This window comes from Anabas testudineus, chromosome 24 (assembly GCF_900324465.2).
Source record: "Anabas testudineus chromosome 24, fAnaTes1.2, whole genome shotgun sequence".
Classification (NCBI taxonomy): Eukaryota; Metazoa; Chordata; class Actinopteri; order Anabantiformes; family Anabantidae; genus Anabas; species Anabas testudineus.
The window spans coordinates 8,919,190-8,938,328 of record NC_046632.1 but is presented as its reverse complement, the minus strand read 5'-3'; the positions used below and the strand labels follow the sequence as shown (position 1 = coordinate 8,938,328).

The following is a 19,139-nucleotide window of genomic DNA, read 5'->3' as shown; positions in this document are numbered from 1 at the left end:
CAAAAATTCCACATTTAAATTTCAGTTACTTGAATAGTAACTGATTTAATCATTTGTCATGTGATGTAGCTCCCACGGGATCTCATCTCAAAGGTTTCAGAACAGTTGAACTTTGTGTTGAACATGTACCTTTGTAACTGTCCTGACTGGCTCACTGTCTCAAACAATAGTGCTGCGATGAAATGATGACTGATGCTGAAATTACCACAGAAAAACAGATTTAAAGGAAAGGAAAACCATGCCATCTGGTGGAAATCACGTTACCTTACAACATTCCTTACGATAACAGCACTGTCTAGCAATGATGTTTTCAGTGAGGATATCTAAATATTTTGAATATTGAATATTATATATAAATAATATAATTATATTTTAGTTCTTGGGAGGGCCTGGTTAAGGAGGGATTTCCTTCCAAGACACTCAGCTGATGTGTCATGAGTGGGCTGATGGTTACAGATGAACAGTCTGAAGTACAAAGGATGGAATTTGTTTGAAGTACAAAAAGTATTTTTTAAAAGGGGTGTCTGTGATCATTGATATGTCAGTTTGAGTCCACTTCTCTCATCTTCGTAATCCTCATCTCTTCCCCTGTTGCTGGAGCTTCCAGGCTGTGAATCGTCTTCAGAGTCAGCGGCGGTTCATCCCACGTTTGCTGCAAGTGCAAATGCTGCAAACATGATTTTCCGGGCAGTGGGTCAGAGTCTGCTTCTTTATCGTGGTGGTTGGTTTTCACATCAACCACAGCAACAGCCTCTTCAACTTGATGATTGTTATTATCATTGTACACACTTGTCGACGAGATTTTCATTATCATTGCTGACATCTTCCATGTAATTGTCAACCACCTTCATTTAAATGGTGACGTTATTATTGCCAGTGCTCTCATATCAGTCTTAATCTCATCGCGAGAATTGTCATTATTAATGTGGACCAAATGGTCAAAATTGATGATAACATCATTATCATCAAGAATTATCAGTGGGTTGATAGGGATTACCAAGATGAAGTGCTCTGTATCTCCTCTCTGTGGGCAACTTGCAGGACGATCCTGTCCAGTCCTTATATGCTCTAGTCAGGCATAGTTACAATAAGTTTTTAGTTAAAATTTGATGCTATAAGCCAAAATAAAACAAACAAAATATGATGAAAAATTTGAACATGAAATTAAAAACGTGTTCAGTACAACATTTCTTATCTCCACACTCTCCAGGAAACTGATTGATTGATTAACTCAGACTGTTCCCTCTGTTTTTATCTCTTCTCCCCAGTGCTTTTCCAAACCTGACCACATCTCAATAAAACCCTGTCCAATCAAACATTACTCAGGCTATTGACAGATTATGTCAATACAAAGTCACATTTGTTAGCTGAGTTTTAGCAAAAACAAATAAGGTGTGGGTGACTATTTTGGTTTCTTTAGCAGTTTAGTGCTTTGCCAGTAGATGGTAGTGTATCACTATAGTCTCTGAGCACACTTGGAAATATGGTTACAGATCTTAGGCCAAATGCAAGAGATTAAGTGAAGGGGAGCTCGTATGGTACACTGTTAACATACTACATTTTCCACATAGGGACCACATATTCATGTAGAAACTTTTTTTTTTTTTGCATTTTTAATGTCTTTGACAAATGACATTTTCCCCACCTAAGTTCAGTTTATAATGATTCTGTGACAATTTGGAAACTGGGTTCATTGAATTTACAAGCAACTTGTCCGATCAACAGTGTTAAATGGTTTGCTGGAGAGAGTCCATACAATTAAACACATTACGGGTCCCTAGCTGGACACCAACCACAGTCCTCTTGTAATGTTAATCTTTTTTTTAAACTATTCCTCCTTCCTGGGAAATTAGAGGTCAGAGGTGACCTATACAATAAACCCTGGATGTGGCCACTATTAATCATGGACATAACCTTGAACTCCAGCAGAAGGACCTTCTCCTTCATAACACTCAGGGTTGTTATAGTCCTATATGTTTCATACCTGTATCATCAAGTCAATAGCAGATTTTGCATTAGAAAAAAACAAACAATGCACATCTGATATAATAAAAAAGCTCCTCTGCTGAACTGGGTTTATTTATATCATTAACATCGAGTGGCCTTCAGTCAGTCAGTCATCAGTCACTCGGTCTATCTGAGATCAGCTGAGATCTGTCCATGCGCACAACCTTGCACTTTGATATCATGTAACAATGATGGTGCATGACAAGGGTTAAAGTCTGTCTTACACTCATGTGGGGCATTAGGAAGAGGTCAGTAGTTAGTACCCTGCCGTCCAGGACTAGTAAATGTTTAACATGTCATCGTCATTCCTCACATTTTTTAAAGTCTATTCTCTAACTTGTTTTCCACAAACATTATTGGATATTCACTGACAATGTTAAAACAAGATAATGTTATCTGTGCACAATCACCTGTATGTTTCAGATGAATCAGAAAATCAATCAAATTAAGTCACTATATGTAAATGATCAATAACTTGAAACAAATGTGTAAGGTGTAATAAAGTTAAACTTTTATTGCAAACCAACCATGGTCACATAAATCTTAAACAATTTTACAATTTACAGTACATTTAACATGAATTGTTACATATACATATTTAAGCATACCTTTAGTCATTTTTTTGTTCAATATACATTAAAACTAGTACACGACTCCAAATATACAAACAAACTTAAATACCGTCAAACTGCATTACAGCAATATTAAAATGGAATGTTCAGTTTTGATGTTGTCAGCCCGTCTGCAGGCCGCCGTTACATTATTGTGAGGCAAATGGAAGACGATATGAGGGGGACTCAGTTGGCAAGCAGAACTACACAAACACCTCTGAACACGCCGCCGTTTCTCACCTAGCAGCAGTGCTCTCTTTTTCCCTCTCTCTATCAGCACTACCATTATTGTTTTATGTGCAAATGAAGATATGAAACATCATCTGAGCTCCTACGTCTCACACGTTAAATACAGAACAGGTGTTATAATTTAACGCTACGTCATTCCTCTCAAAAAAAACAAACAAACAAAAAAAAACTCCTCCAGCCGGTGTGGAGGGGGTGGGGGGGGGGGGGGGGTCAAATGTCAACACTGTGGACACAGACAAACCCAAAAGATGCGAGATCTGATTGAGAGGGGAAAAAAGGCACCTTCGAGAGAAATAAGATGTCCCCCTCTGTAACATTCCACTACAAATGACTCCCTTTTGAAACACAGAAAGAAAACGAGAAGAAACTAAAGCACCAAAATGGATGTCATCTCCAAGCTACCGTTCAGACTCAGCAGGTAGGTCCCCGTGGATGGTAGACAGAATCTCAAAAGAGGGAGGATGTTTTGCTACATGGATGAAGATGGAAATCCTTTTTCAGGGCTGGTACAGTACGGTTCAGCCTTAAAAAGATGGAAGCTGGTTGGTGTGTGTGTTTGTGTGTGCTTGTTTGTTGTGGTTGCAGGCTTATGGGGGCCTTTAAGCTGCCTCAGCTATGTGCAAAGGACCTTCATTATCAGGTTAAAGATACTTAACTGAAGGCTGAAAGGGGATCCCGGTTTGTGTCTGCTGTGTGTGGTAGATCGTAGAATTTGTGCATTGGTAAATCAGGGTAAGATGGAGGATTATAACCCCTAAGAGTCATTTTACTGGCAGACATCCTCTTGTAGCAATTCTTCTTCAGTGCATTCAAGAGTTGGAGAAATTATGGCAAGTACATATGTATAAATTCTTTGTAGGTGCAGAGTTGTTGCTATTATTGGTTCGAAAACATCCATCAACCTGATGGGAAATGTGGGGTGGGGTGAAAATGCAAGTCCACGGACATGCCACAGTTCCTGTAAGGTAAGTTGAAACTGGTGTCCACTGAGTGTGTTTAAATCCTATAGGTAAGAGTCCATTGCTGGGGCATAGGAGAAGCCCACAAAGGCCTCAGCAGCCTCTTTGATGCTGGCTGTGACAAGTGCACTGTCTGGGGAACAGCCGATGGAACTGGGCACCGGCTCATCTGTGAACTCTGGATCAAAGTGCCGTAGGTCATTGGGTCCCGTCTAAGGGAAGAGAGAAGGAGATTTGGTTTTAATTCTGGGCAAAGATGTACCATCCTCTTGATATAGTGGAAATGTAAATATATAAATGTTTTTGGCTATTACACTGCTAAAAACCATAAATAAAACTTAGTGTAAAATCAAGAACGTACCACATTGGGATTGAAGGGAGGGGTGATCTTCTTGGCATTGAGGTCATCCCAGTTGATGGGGGAGAAGAATATGTGGTTCTTAATTTCAATCTGTGAAGGAAAACAAATAATTAAATGACATCCTTTACATCCTTCACATATTCCAAAGTGAAAAATAAGCATAAAGATACAAAGAAAGAATCGCGTAAGCGCTTACAAAGTCATCTGTGCAGCCCAGCCTCTTGGTCCGGTCCTTCTGCAACAGGCCCTCCAGCAGGTGTCTGGCTGCATTGGAAATGTTGGGTTTCAGCTGCAGTGGCTTGTTCAGGATGTTGTCATACATCTCTGCTGTGTTACGACTGTAGAACGGAGGCTGGTGAGGAATGAAAAGAATAAATTAGCATTTTGTCAACAACCTGGATGATTAGTGATACTGACAGTATTGTTTTAAATCATGCAAGGATTCAAGCACAAACACGTATAACTCAAATTTGCAATTTTACTTGTCTTAAATGTGGTCGTTACTCACCAGTCCATAGAGCATCTCATAGAGAACAGCTCCCAAACACCACCAGTCTACTGTCCTGTCATATGGCTGCTTGTGAAGCACCTCAGGAGCTAAATACTGTAAAGAGGAAAAAGACAAATGGAAGAGGGGGTAAGTTACTTTAGCAAATATGGCTGAGTGCTGTCAAAACAATGCAAGTCTGAATGACCAGGGATTTTATCTTTACCTCTGGTGTACCGCAGAAGGTCGACGTGGTCCCATTGGGTTCAATGTTCTCCTTGCACAGGCCGAAATCTGTGAGAATGATGTGTCCCTGGGAATCCAGCAGGATGTTCTCTGGTTTCAGGTCTCTGTAGACAATGTTGAGGGAGTGGAGGTAGCCCAGGGCGCTGGCAATCTCAGCTGCGTAGAACCTGGCTCTGGGTTCAAGAAAGCAGCGCTCTCTCTGTAGGTGGTAGAACAACTGGAAGAAGAGAATACGTGGGAAAAAAGGAGTAAAGGTTATTTACAATAAAAGGCAGGGATTAGACAGATTAAAACTGAAATGCCTTCATTATACTGTAGATGTTCGGCAACAGGTCTGATATGAAATTAAAAAAGCTACAGAGACAAATAAGGAAACTGGATGGGAAGAAATACAGAGACATAAAAAAAATAACAGATAAACACGAGTAGGATGGAGAGAAAAAGGAGGGGAAGAAAAGAGAAAGGGGAGAAGGAGAGTAAATGCATCCTGCTTCCTGATGAGACCAATATTTAATCAACGCTGTCTTTGCTTGTCCAACAATCACAGGAAATTAGCTCGATTAGTCATGCATTGAGTTTGGATAGTGCTGCTAATTTTGGCCCCGTAAGTCTGTGCCGCTGTCCCAACCCACCCTATGATTTCCTGAGAGGTGTTTCCTTTAGAGAGAGAGAGGCACACAAAAAAAGAGACAGAGAGCCACTGCTTCTATTCTGCATCTCACGACAGGATATCCCCTCTGTCTGTCTCTGGCTCTACTCATTCTTGCAGTTAATTATTGCTCTAAATCGTCTGAATTTACAGGTTGGTTCAACTAGTCCCATTTCTATTTCAGCTATATCCATCATTAAGCTCTCCTCCTCCCTCCTTCCTTAAATAGCTAAGCTTCTCCCTTCTCCTCTATCATCTCTGTTCATATCCTCTTTCTTATCTGGCAGCAGCACCACAAGTAACTCACCTCTCCTCCATTAATGTAGTCCAAGACAAAGTACAGTTTGTCTGCTGTTTGGAAGGAATAGTGCAGGCCCACCAAAAATGGGTGCTTGACATTCTTTAGCAGCACATTCCTCTCCGACATGATGTGTTTCTCCTGAGGAGAAGAAAAGCCACGGGTTAAAGAGTTTGCCAATGAGTCACCTCTTGTGGTTTATCTCCATGAAACTAGCTAATTGCTCTGTTTACAAGTCAATTTACCTCCTTCTTCTTGAGGATGGCCTTTTTCTGTAGGACTTTGACGGCGTAAAACTGGTCATCTGTGCGGTGGCGCGCAAGCAAGACCTTGCCGAAGCTGCCCTTTCCAATCACCTTGAGGAAGTGGAAGTCACTGGGTTTGGCTGAAGGGTTGGAGGATGGTCCGAGGTTGATCTGCTGGGACGGACTGGGCTGTGATGGGGAGCAATGAAGAAAAGGATGAACACATAAGAGCCATAACATGAATTCGAAAAGGTATTGAAAATACATAAACAGAGCATTTTTAAGGTGTAAATAAAGAAACATGAACCACTCAATTCACTATTTAATGCGAATATACTTACAGGAGGAGAGGGGTTTGCGTTCATGAGTTCAGCTTCCTGAGGAGGACTTAAGTTCAGGATGGATTGAACTTCAGGACTGAAAAAAATAAATAAATAAAAGAGAGCAAAGTTACTTCATTGACTAACAACACATTAAGTAAGCCAACTTCCTATGGTTTGTATGTGAATCAGCTGATAGCTGAGGACAAATAACTGGAATTTCTGCTTGTGTTTTCGATGCTCTGTCCTTCTCTGAATGCAGAACAATGACATGAGTCAGATGCTACTCACTGCTTGCAGGCGTAGGAGTTTGTGGCAAGCCTCTGAATGAAGTCGTTCAGACCCATTCTCCGCTGTTTCATGAAAGCTGCAACACATCAGGGGAAAAAAAACAAAAACAGAGAATAAAGATTCAAATACTTAATTTAAAAAAAAGTAAAAACAAAAAGTGCATCCACAACAGCAAGAATCAACTTAAAACATCCAGTTATGATCGCATACCGGTGACTAAAGCTACTAGTCCTCTGGATTTGGAGTATGTCAGCACAGGTTTTTCTGTTTCTGTTTTTATCGTCATGATGTCAGGAGTTGAAACAGCAGCTCTGCACTCATCAGCTGTCCCAAGACAAAATATGACTCTCATGCGTTTGGCTCTTGATTATAACAGGTCAGTGGGAGGGAGGAGCTGCCCCATCACGCCCCCACCTCCTTGACGGGCGTGATCCTGTGCTAACATTTTGTTCTAAACACGATCAACCCCGTTCTCCACCAGTCAGCTGCTGTTGCGCTCCCGGCGCGTCATGAATCCACGCCCCCCGAGAAGCGTCTGCGTCAAAACACAGGAAAATACCGGGGGGGGGGGGTGGGGGTGAAAAAACGGTGCTTTACCACCAGTCCCTGAAAGGCCCTGCTTGTTTTATTTGCACGTTTGTGCAATACCATAGCAACTTTGCTTCACATGCCATGTAATGTGTCACACCGTGTGATAATGGCACCAGGAACAGCGCGCGCTCAGCCTGCACAGGACTGCAAAAACGAACCCATGGGCTGATGACATCCAGATGTGTCCACTCAGTAATATGATATGTCCCTATGTTCAAACTCTGCAGATTATAAAAAACGTGTGAGGAAAAGAAAAAAAACAACTGCTGGTGATATAGTTCTTGACATTCGAGATGAGTCGTGATTATTTTTGTCACACAGGCTCCTCGTCTAACCCCATGAGTCTGCAAGTCGGTCCTGTACAGATCATCTGATAGCCTCCGAGCCTATCGGTTTTCACTGTAAGACTGTTTCTCAATTAAAACGAGGGGAGTGACGCATGTTCCCCCGGTATACAAAGGACCACAGGGAGAGTCTGAGTCGAGGGAGGCGGAAAGCCAAAAAAACTCAGCGCTGGTGGAAAAGTACAGACTGAGAAACTCCTGAATACACCCAGCTCCAAACCCAACTAGACCGGACCCACAGCCTGTTTTAACAAGCCGGCGAGCATCCGAGAAACAGCCAGTACCTCGATGTGATGTTCAAGTATGAAATGAAGTGTCGGTGTGCGGTGAATTTGGTGGACTGGCAAATTTAAAGACCACCAAGTCCTAGTTATGTAAGGCACCTGGTTCAAGTTTGATCTACACCCCTCAGAGGAATGAGGGTATGTAAGTCGACGACTGCAGCCAAATCTGTTTGGAGATTGTATTGATAAACGCGCGTAAAGAATAAAGAAGGACAAACTGAAATTAAACTTTACTAACTGTCAGTCATTTAAACACACGTAGAGTATTGTACAATATACAATGGAGGCACAATGTTGCCCAATAAAACGTTTTTGTGCAACTTTTTTTTTTTTTTTTTTTTGCGTAAAGTAATGCGTAAAACATGCAAGCGAGTCATGTCTCGGTGCTATATTTCCACAACATCCAACAAACCCCCATCAGACCTAGTTTCCAGTGAAAACCCACCCGTCTTGCAGATCTGCAGGGGCTCTCGTCTCCTTTGGACTGCCCGCAGCGCCAGGGTTCAACAAGTTGCCAAGCGGAGTTGCCAAAGCTCCCCTGGCGCCTTCAACAGACCCCCTTTTCAGCGAGACACTTCCAACAGCACCACCATCAATCCAGGTCACGCGATTGTTGGGTGAATGGAGAGCCCCCCCCCCCACCACCACCCCCATGTCTGCCCCTGCTGTCCACACAACCATAGAAAGGGACTGAGGAGCTATTATGGCTCTACCGGTGCCAAATAGAACTATAAATATCGCAATAAATAGCCGAAATAGTCTCGCAATATGATCCCCACAGACCTCCAGTGTGTCCACCAGAGTCTTCTGAAGACTCTGGTGGATTTAAATAGTTGATTTATATAAATATACATAACAGAGACTCATCGCTGTGCGTATTTCAGCCAGTATTCGGCGTACTTACATGTCAGAGCGGTCGTTTTGTCTTTCATAGGGCTGATTAAGTTCCCGAATCACAGCAAGGAGAGGGGCTCCTGAGCAGGAAGGTAATTGAACTACACCGCACTCCTCTTCTTGGAGAGTTTCAACCAGCAGATTGCTTTTTTTTTTTTTTTTTTTTTTTTTTTTTGCTTTCCTTTGAGGGCGGAGACGTCCCCGCCTCCATTTCCTTCCACTTCAAGCCTAGTATCATGAGTTTTCATCAGGGTGGGGGGATATGCCTCCTTCAAATTCTCCCCATGAGCTCCTACCTCAAGTTAAGCCAGTGGAAATACATCCCCCTCCCACCTACACCCCCCCCCCCTCATTTTTGTCTTTATTACAAAAAGAAGAGAAGCAACACAAACAGCTGTTTATGTATTTATGCTACTACTCCCCCATGCCATGACAAGAAGTGAAAAGCACAAGCACATGACAATTTGGGTTTTTTTCACATGCTATTAAGCACCTTTAAGAGCAGTTTGTTTGCAGGCCTAGTTCCAGTGAACTTACATTATCAGCATACCGCTGTCGCCACCATTTGGTGATAACTTCTATCTTGGCTCAGCACCTGCATTCATGGGCATTTCGGTTTAATCTGCACTTCACTTTGTCTGGAATATTTCACCATGACATGGTGACAAAACTGGCTCATAGTGAAATGATTCACGCAAAAACTCAAGTAATGTAATGTCCTATCTTACAAATGGTTTTATCTTCATGTGCTGTTTTTTTTTCCCACTTGTTCCTAGTTGAGGCCGTTCGGAATTAAGGAAGCTGGATTCACATGAAGTCAACGTTGGCAGCTGCCAAGAAGTTGTAGGTCCTGTAGATTTGCCCAGTCTCTTAAAGAACTGCTCGCCCAAGCTTTTCATGCGTGTGTATACACCCAGGTATTTTCTCAGAATAATGTTTTCCAGACTTTTTGCCTTTGGGAGTGTGTCAGAGAGTAGAGAATAAGTGAAAGGTGTGAGTGCGAAACATGTAGGCAGAAAACTTTAAAAGGTAGATCATGGGTGCTTAAGGACTGCATGTGGACAGTAAAGGTACTAAATAACATTCTTTCTTCTACATTTTTTGAAGATGACATGGCAGCATTTGAGTTATTTTAGTCTTAGCCTGCGTTTGTATAATTGTTAACAGGTTTATTGTGTAACACAGTTTCATGTTTATTTTTTGGGCTTTTATTTCCTGTGTTTTTGTTCCCAGCTGATAAGAATGGGAACACTGTAACTTTTTTTATGAATGAACAAACTGAACTTCTTATTCTAGTTTCTAGAGGTATAAAACACAATATTTTTTACCTGTAAGACATAGTTTAAATCCTTATTTATTCTGGGTAGTTGCAAACAACTGGTCCTATTTTTAGAAATGTCTTGACTTTCTATATGTTTACATGTGTTTGAATATATGTACTTATTCCCAGCATTCCCAGCAATGAAAAAATCATTGTGTGGATGCATGTGTTGCTCTGCAGTATTTATATATAGCCCCTACTCTTTACTGCTGTCTCTGTTTCTCCCTTAACTCAGGTCGAATCTATTATTAATCTGCCCCCCAAAGCCACCCTATGCACATACACACACATACACACACATACCCAGAGCAGGAAAGCAAAAAAAAAAAAAACCCTGCAGAGAATCTGACAGCACACACAACATAAGCTGGAGGACAAAGCAGATCTACAGGGAGACTGACAGAAAATGCACACACATATGCTCACCCATACACACTTTCTCATAGAGAAAAGGCACATGAGCTACTTGCTAAATTCCCTCAAGATGTCCAACACACTCTACCCCCAGTGCACCACCAAGAACTTTGCACAGTCTGTTAGAAAAAAGATATTCTCCTTGAAACAGCAAAGGTCGCTGTGCTTCATCCCTCAATTTCACTCAACATCTCACGGCCGACTCTACAGTAGTAGCCCATGTGGGTCACACCGACATCTTTTATCGGCACTTCAAAGCATCACAATCACGCACTGTATTGCTCTCTCAAAGGGGAGTAGTAAGAACATAAGGAAAGCCTGAAGCAGCGCTGAAAATTGTTGTCGGGACTACTGTTGCACTGCAAGAGAAGATTAACGAAAAGGCGATGAAGAAGACATTACTTTACCTCTGCTGGGGTTTGAGCACTGCTCTTGTGTCTGCATCTGTGGTCATAGCCCAGAGTGAATGAAATGAGAGAGTGGTGCTGAGAGAAGATCAGGAGAGAGGAGGAAGAAAATGAGAGCGAGGGGGTGCGACACTAACAAAAAGTCCACTCAGTGATTTTCCTATCTGGCCCTCTTTCTCTTCTGGCTGCTCCAAGCCCGGGCCCTGAACAAGAGGAGGCTCCACAATATTCAGACTCTGTGTTTACTGCAACTCCTCTGTGTGTGAGAGACACTAGTATGTTATGTAACCCACTAGTGGCATTGTCATCAGTACCAAAGCCAGCACTGACTCACACACACACACTTTCTCTCTCTGGGCCATTTCATAAAAGGACAGGAAGGGGTTCACCAGTGCCAGAGGGGTTGAGATGCTGGATATTAAAGTTGCAGAATAAACAGAAACACACATACAAACACACATGCTCCTTCAGCCCACCCACCGACACCATATACCCACACATACACAAAGACCAGCGAATGCCCATATTGAAGCTGCCTGCGCCAGGTGACATCCATCCGTTAAATGTGTTAATCTCTTTCAGTCTCCCATCCCTCCATCCTGTAATGTCCGCTGTCTGCGACGGGGGATGATGAGGGTGAGATGTGGCAATGGTTGATCTGGCGATGAATGTGAATGAGCCACGGTGGTGAGGAACCAAATGACACAGTTATATAAAGGCCTCAGCTATTCACAGAGAACAGCTAGGCTTTTATTTTGTCACTGGATATGGAGCAGTGTCAGTGTGTGTGTGTGTGTGTGTGTGTGTGTGTGTGAATAGCCTGACTGGCTAGCCTACTAATATAATAGGCTAATATAGCCTGTTTATCTCTTTAGCCGCCACTGTACATGGTTGTTTGTCATTATCACAATGGTTCATTGAGACTCTCCCCAAGTTGACTTTTAAAATTCTTGAGCTTGCATGAACCTGTCTCACAAAAAAATGTCAGCTGGCCTGTGTTTTAATGAGCGTGTTTTGAAACAGTTTATTTTGGAGGTTACAGAGTTACATAACAATTTCCAAGAACCAACCTGATATATAGCTGTTAATTCACGAGAAGGTTCTCGGAATGACTCGTGTATGTTGGTACCGGAAAATAAAAACAAAGTTCATATGCTAAAAATTAAACAATTCCTAACCAAAAACATAATGAAACCTCTTAATGCGTGCAGACTAAATAATGACCTGGGTTAAAACTGCAACTGCTACTAATCAAAGCACAATGAAAACAACTTTGTCTCAAGACGTTTTCAGGAGACTATGAATCGATAAAATCAAAAGTTGAAGTGTGTTTTAGCACTTCTTCTTGATTTTACATATTCTGGGGGCATTTTAATACTTTATTAGGGAGTGACAGCTAATAGTTCCCAGCATGATGTAAATTGGGAATGTTGTATTCTTCCATCCTAAGTCACCAGAACATCCGCAGAGTGAAAACACTATTGCAAAGAAAAGACTTTGTGGTTGAGCCGTTGAGGGTGTGAGTTGAGTGTGGCCCTTCATGATGAAATTGAGATTAAGGCTTATGGATGTGACGGATAATGGTTGCTTTGTAGGACGCAAAATGCTGTTTATATTAATTCATTTCCTATAAATTTTCATATAAACACAATCTATTCAAAACTGTCAAATGTCTCCAGTTTGCTAAGCTTTAAAAAACATGCAGCATGTTTGTGTTGCATGTAGTTTACAGAGTGTGTTTGTGTGTGTGTGTGTGTGTGTCTTTGTGGAGGAGTGTACGCCTGTTTCGCTCGGGAGGCAGGTTGACACAGGCAAATGGTGCGTCACACATGGCGAGAGAGGAGAGTAAGCTTCGGAGAGGAATCTGTTGATATCATTTTGTGTCACTGACAACAAAAGAGCGAAGTTTGAGAACACACACATGCAAGCACACACACATTCAGCCTAGTAATCACCCGTTATATAAACCTGTTCATCTGCATGTAAGTAAGAAAAGCCCTATAAGTCAGTGTGTCAATGCTGATTAATTGGCCTGCAGCAAGTTGATGAACATGCTAATGTGGTTTAATAAGGATATCCTCAGCAGATGCCTTGTTACATAAGATCCACACTGTTTGTTTCTCTGCAGCCTACACGGTCAAACTCTGGTCCCTAGCTTTTTTATTTTTTACTGGATCTGTCCCTTGCTCTCTACTTTTGTTAGACGCATGCCTACTTCACTGCGAACGACTACGATATGTGACACTCTCCAACTTATGAGCGCTCCTAAAGCCACTAATTGCTGAACTTGGAACGGCAGGATGTAGCAGCATCGCGGCCGAGGCCACAGGAACAGCTTGTCACCAGCTTGGCTAATTGCTTGGATTTCTCCCTCATACACCAAAACTTCCCATAATTAATAGGCAGGCTGCTCGCAGTGAATATATATAGATATATTTTAAAGAAAAAAAGAATATGCTTCACGACACATTTGCTACTTGGAAACGTTCCTGCAGACCTGCCACAACTTATTTAACTGCTCGATAGTTTGGCACTTAGAGCATTTTCATTTCATGCTTCTTTAAAGTTAGTTAACCTTTGAATTACCAGTTACTTTTCAGATAAAGATATCACATACAAACATATACGTTGTGCAGTAGTGAGGACTTCATGAACTTTTTCAATAACAAAATTGTAAATATAAGGCAGAAAATTCAAGCTTTAAAACCAGACAATTTAGTTGACGCAGGTGACGAGCTAACCTCAGCAGATCAGTACCTAGATTACTTTACTCCTCTTGAAGAGAATGAACTAATTTCACTCATCTCTTCTGCAAAATCTTCAACCTGTACATTAGACCCTATACCGACACACTTTCTAAAACAGATAGTGCCAGAAATAATAGAACCCCTGCTGACAATCATAAATTCCTCACTCAGCTGTGGGTATGTCCCAAAGTGTTTTAAATTAGCAGTTATTAAACCGCTAATCAAGAAACCTGATCTCGACCCTTGTCAGCTGTCAAATTACAGGCCGATATCAAACCTCCCCTTTATCTCAAAGATTCTCGAAAAGATAGTAGCTGGGCAGCTATCCTCGTATCTTCATAGAAATAACATACATGAACTCTATCAGTCAGGATTTAGGCCTCATCACAGCACAGAGACGGCCCTTGTTAAAGTAGTAAATGAGCTCCTATTGGCCTCTGATCAGGGTAGTGTCTCTATGCTTGTGCTACTCGATCTCAGTGCAGCTTTCGACACCATTGACCATAGTATTCTCCTTCACAGACTAGAAAATGTTGTTGGAATTAGGGGAACGGCCCTCTCCTGGCTTAGGTCCTATTTGACTGATCGTTATCAGTATGTAGATCTAAATGGCGATTACTCCACATGCTCTCCAGTGGAGTTTGGTGTTCCACAGGGTTCAGTTTTAGGCCCCCTGCTTTTTTCCCTCTACATGCTTCCTCTGGGCAACATTATCCGTAAACATGGTATTAACTTTCATTGTTATGCTGACGACACACAGTTATATGTTTCATCAAAACCAGATGAGATCAAACTGCTTAATAAAGTTGAGCAATGTGTAAAGGATATACGAGACTGGATGCTAATTAACTTCCTTCTGCTAAATCCTGATAAGACAGAAGTACTAGTTATAGGATCATCTGCAGCTAGAAGCAAGATGTTAGACCACACCGTAACTCTAGATGGCCTTTCCGTTACATCTAGTGCAACAGTCAAAGACCTTGGTGTGATTCTAGATTCCAGTCTTTCATTTGAAGCTCATGTAGATAATGTCACCAGGACAGCTTTCTTTCACCTCAGAAATATTGCCAAGATAAGGAATATTTTGTCACTAAATGATGCAGAAAAATTAGTCCATGCTTTCATCACCTCTAGGTTGGACTACTGTAATGCCTTACTGTCTGGCTGTTCAGCCAGGTGCATAAACAAGCTTCAGTTAGTTCAGAATGCAGCAGCGAGAGTCCTCACTCGAACCAGAAGATACGATCACATCACGCCTATCTTATCTACACTTCATTGGCTCCCCGTGAAATTTCGCATTGATTTTAAAATACTACTTTTGACATTTAAAGCATTAAATGGTCTTGCGCCGCATTATCTAAGTGAACTGCTAGTGTCTTATGATCCACCACGCCTACTTCGCTCAAAGGATGCTGGCTGCCTGTCAGTACCTCGTATCCTAAAAACTACAGCTGGGGGCAGAGCTTTTTCTTACAAAGCCCCAAAGTTATGGAATAGCCTTCCAAATAGCGTTCGGGACTCAGACACAGTCTCAGTGTTTAAGTCTAGGCTGAAAACCTACCTATTTAGTCAAGCATTTGAGTAAATAGATCTGGGAAGGACTCATGGACGTAGAGCATTATGGTGAACTGGTATGTTTAGATGCTGTCTTCCCAACTCTCACTGATCACTCGGGTTTGTTGATGGTGAAGTGTTTGGTTGCTCTACATCCCAGTGCGCCCTCATGTCTGTGTTTTCTTCTGAACCCACCCTTTTAGTTAGGCTGTCATAATTAGTCCTGCCGGAGTCCCTGCTGCACTACACTAAATATACATTCACCTCAAACTTTATCTGACTGTGAATACAACTAACTGCAATCTCTCCTCTTCTCTCTCTTTCCCTCTCCCTCTCTCTTTTCCCTCTTCCTGTCTCTCTGTCGAGCTACACGTCATTCCACCCTTTGCCCTCTGGACCTGTCTGACTCGTCCTGATGCCCAACTTCTGGCTGGAGATCTCGTCGCCTGGATCCACCGTTTGCCCTTTGGGATGCGTTTGGAGACTGGATTGGTCACAAGCTACTATGACGTCGGTCCCGGCCTCGGCGGACGTCGGAAGCTGTTTCTTGGAGGTCTCGACTCAACGCTCGATAGTCAAGGAATGGAACTAGTCTGCCTGCAATAACTAACTGGACTCCATATTAACTTAAAAGACTTTAACTGTTATACTGGACTGCTGCCTACACAGCATGTAACCACCCATATGAGGATGGGTTCCCTGTTGAGTCTGGTTCCTCTCAAGGTTTCTTCCTGTTGCCTTCTCAGGGAGTTTTTCCTTGCCACTGTCGCCCTCGGCTTGCTCATCAGGGACAATCACATTATTATGACTCATACACATACACTGTTCATGTACTGTTGTTTGGTTGTGTAAAGCTGCTTTGTGACAATGTCAATTGTAAAAAGCGCTCTACAAATAAAATTGAATTGAATTGAATATAATGATCTTATAAGGTGCACTGTTTACCAGTATACAAATGGTATATAAAATGATTGCTTTTGCATCACCTTAAACAACAATGACAATAAAATTACACATTAATGTGTTAGTAATAATTATATAAAATAATGTCTAATATATAATGGATGGATTCATTTTGTTCTACGACAAATTATTTATATATTAAAGTTATTTTCAGTTAAAAACACGCATTATTTGATAATACCAAAGTGTAGAGAGTAGGCATGTTGCTGAAAATGTGATATAATGGTGAACTGTCTCTACTAATTTGCTCTCAGACACAAACACACACACACACACACACACACACAGACTCGTGAGAGGAGCTCATTTCTTGCAAGATTTCCAGCTAACGTAATAAAAAAGGGAACAGATAGGCTCTCTGCCAAAGCGTGACACACAAACAAACACATAAGGGCCCTTTGGATTGGACTATAATCAGTGGCACGAATAACGTGAATGGCAGAAAGTTAAAGTACAGTCAGTCACTTCCATTTATGTTGGCAATAAACCGACTCTGGATTCTCACCCAGTAGCACACATGTAAGCAAAAAGCACACCAACAGATAGACATAGTTCGGCTGCAATAAAGTTCTAAACAGAAAAGGTCACTGTGTCATGTGTACGATGATCAGTCCTGTGTATTGTGTCTGTAACTACTGTTTTGCCAGTTTCCACAAAAGAGCAAATAGTAATCTTGGTTTATGGACAACAGTTATTATTCAGGGAGTTTAGAGGTTGGATTAGAGGGAATAGTGGTGAGGTAAGGTAACATTACAAAGTGCCTGTGTGTTCGAGATGAATGACTTTACTCCCAAAGCGATCAGGTTAGGAAGCAACAAACACGAGAGAAAAAACAGAGAATCTGTGGTAGAAGATCATTTTGGACCGATGGGGGAAAATAAAGTAAATGAAGATAATAAAGAAAAACTGCCTGGGATTGGTGGAGAGGGGTGAGACAGAAACATAGTGCACCTGAGGTACAGTGTGAAAAATGAGTGTAAAGAAAGAGACGTACGAGGAAGTGTAAAAATACAGAACAGCGCATTTAATTGGTGGTGACTTACTGTTGTCGCCAGGGCAACAGTAACTGTCTGGGTCTGACTCATTGTGGTAGTACAGGTCCATCGCCTGGAAGAGAACAATGACATTACTTAGTAAAATTTCTCAAATGACACAGACAAACAACTGAAATGTTGAACACACTTTATTTCAGCTCTGTGGTGACACTCTTAAATGGCAGCTCTCTAAAATCACCGGTTCCCTGACCCACACTAGTTTGTGCACCAGTTCCAGTTGGTTTCCCGCATGGTGTGTTTTAATGAAACTGCACTAAATCACTTGGAGCCTTGTGGTGAAAGTGGTGAGAAACCTCTGCTCTATAACATGACGGAACAGATTGTGCTTTAACAAGACTAAAAGCCGGTTTGAACCTGAGCGTGCGTGCTCGGCTTGGGCCAACAGGACATCTGCTTCATCATCGTCACAATGTGCTTATTTAAGTTTTTTTTCTTAAATGTAAAATGATTAAAGTAAGAAGCGCCTACAGCTGTATGAAGTCCGTTTAAATCCACTCAATGCTGTGCTTGAGTGAATGCACAGTATTTACTGTACTGTCTATAACTGCATCTCCTGTTTTCTGCTTGTTTGAAACATTTGATCTTTGACACCAGAAACATGCACTCTCATGCACATATGTCTCAATAGCTGCTACTGACGTCTGTCCCACTTTTCCTTTTCAAACACAGTAATAATAGCAGAAGTAAGTGCATCTCATGACATTGCCATTATGATTTATTTTTGTCTGTGATTGCTACATTGTCTTAGCCGAGTTTGTTATTTCATGCTGCACCTCTGAAAACTTAGCACAGCTCTCAATATTCTCCCATGGGTGTTTTCTGAGAACAAGACAAGCTGAGGCTTGTGTGTGTGTGTGTGTGTGTATGTGTGTGTGTGTGTGTGTAGGAGAAACAAGTTGTTTCACTCTCATCAATTCATTCAGCCTTCAACAATCTGCTATCCCAGTTATTTAATGTCCATTTAAGTGTTAATGTAACTGACGGCATAGCTTTTCTGATCATACACAAACACAAACACATATTGCTTGTCCTTATATTGTCTGGTCTAGTCTACAGGCACCTCACCATTCGTACTCTCGTCTTTGAATTCACCTGAGGTTGTTTGTTCAGTGCAGAGATCTGATTGAGTTGTATCCACAGTTGAATCTAGGCTTTCTGTCCATTAATATTTTAGGGCAGATTTGTTCTTTTAATAAGATATTTTGGGTTCAATCATAGGCAACAAGAGACAGAAGTACGGTCAAGGAGAGGCAGGGGGCTGTATGACCTGACTATGAGTCATAAGATAAACCACATTTAATGGTATAAAAGCTAGACATCTTTGCTGTTACTGTACAATAGTTATATTTTTCATAACCATGAAAATATGTGTTAAACCATTAAACCCGTGTGACATACTGTAAGGGCATATATCCTCAGACTGGTTGTGGCCAGTTGTGTTTATTAGAAATGAAAAAAAGGGCATATTTGCACATTGTTTGCACAATCACCTTTTCTAAATTCACAGGTTCCTGATCAACACACACAGATATTAAACAGTCGCCTTGTGCTACTGTTTGTTTTTTCCACATTTCCCTGAATAGTACTGTAAAATGTGGACGTCACTGTAATAACTTTATTTTCCCTAAATCAAGTCCCTTTTTAACGCTCATTTGATTTTCTAATATGAGAAAGACAGAGAGTAGAAGCAATGGAAAGCTACAACAATGGTAAGTTGTTGTCTCAGAGGACCTTTCTCTCAGCTGCCTGCAGAGTTCCCACACTTTCTGATGTTAAATCGTTACAGGTCCTAAACTCTAAAGTAACTTCCTGGCAAAAGTGTTACTACTAAGGCGGATCATA

At 41.5% G+C, this 19,139-nt stretch overlaps 1 protein-coding gene across 3 annotated transcripts in view; it reads right to left on the bottom strand.

Annotated features, from left to right (window-relative positions):
* Nucleotides 1-2,496: 2,496 nt before the first annotated feature.
* The window catches only part of sgk1 (serum/glucocorticoid regulated kinase 1), a 31,757-nt gene continuing 15,114 nt past the window's right edge, over nt 2,497-19,139 (bottom strand). Inside the window, exons 5-14 of one of the 3 annotated variants that reach the window (XM_026340925.1) lie at nt 17,286-17,349; nt 6,724-6,799; nt 6,454-6,529; nt 6,113-6,301; nt 5,877-6,008; nt 4,901-5,137; nt 4,696-4,791; nt 4,384-4,539; nt 4,188-4,277; nt 2,497-4,038 (exon numbers count right to left, since the gene is read on the bottom strand). In XM_026340925.1, the coding sequence (XP_026196710.1) occupies nt 3,871-4,038; nt 4,188-4,277; nt 4,384-4,539; nt 4,696-4,791; nt 4,901-5,137; nt 5,877-6,008; nt 6,113-6,301; nt 6,454-6,529; nt 6,724-6,799; nt 17,286-17,349 (1,284 nt within the window). In that variant the 3' untranslated portion in view covers nt 2,497-3,870. Of the gene's footprint in view, nt 4,039-4,187; nt 4,278-4,383; nt 4,540-4,695; nt 4,792-4,900; nt 5,138-5,876; nt 6,009-6,112; nt 6,302-6,453; nt 6,530-6,723; nt 6,800-6,933; nt 7,255-8,846; nt 8,989-17,285; nt 17,350-19,139 lie in introns of those variants that run through there. The other 2 variants (XM_026340927.1, XM_026340926.1) reach the window with 2 other exon arrangements.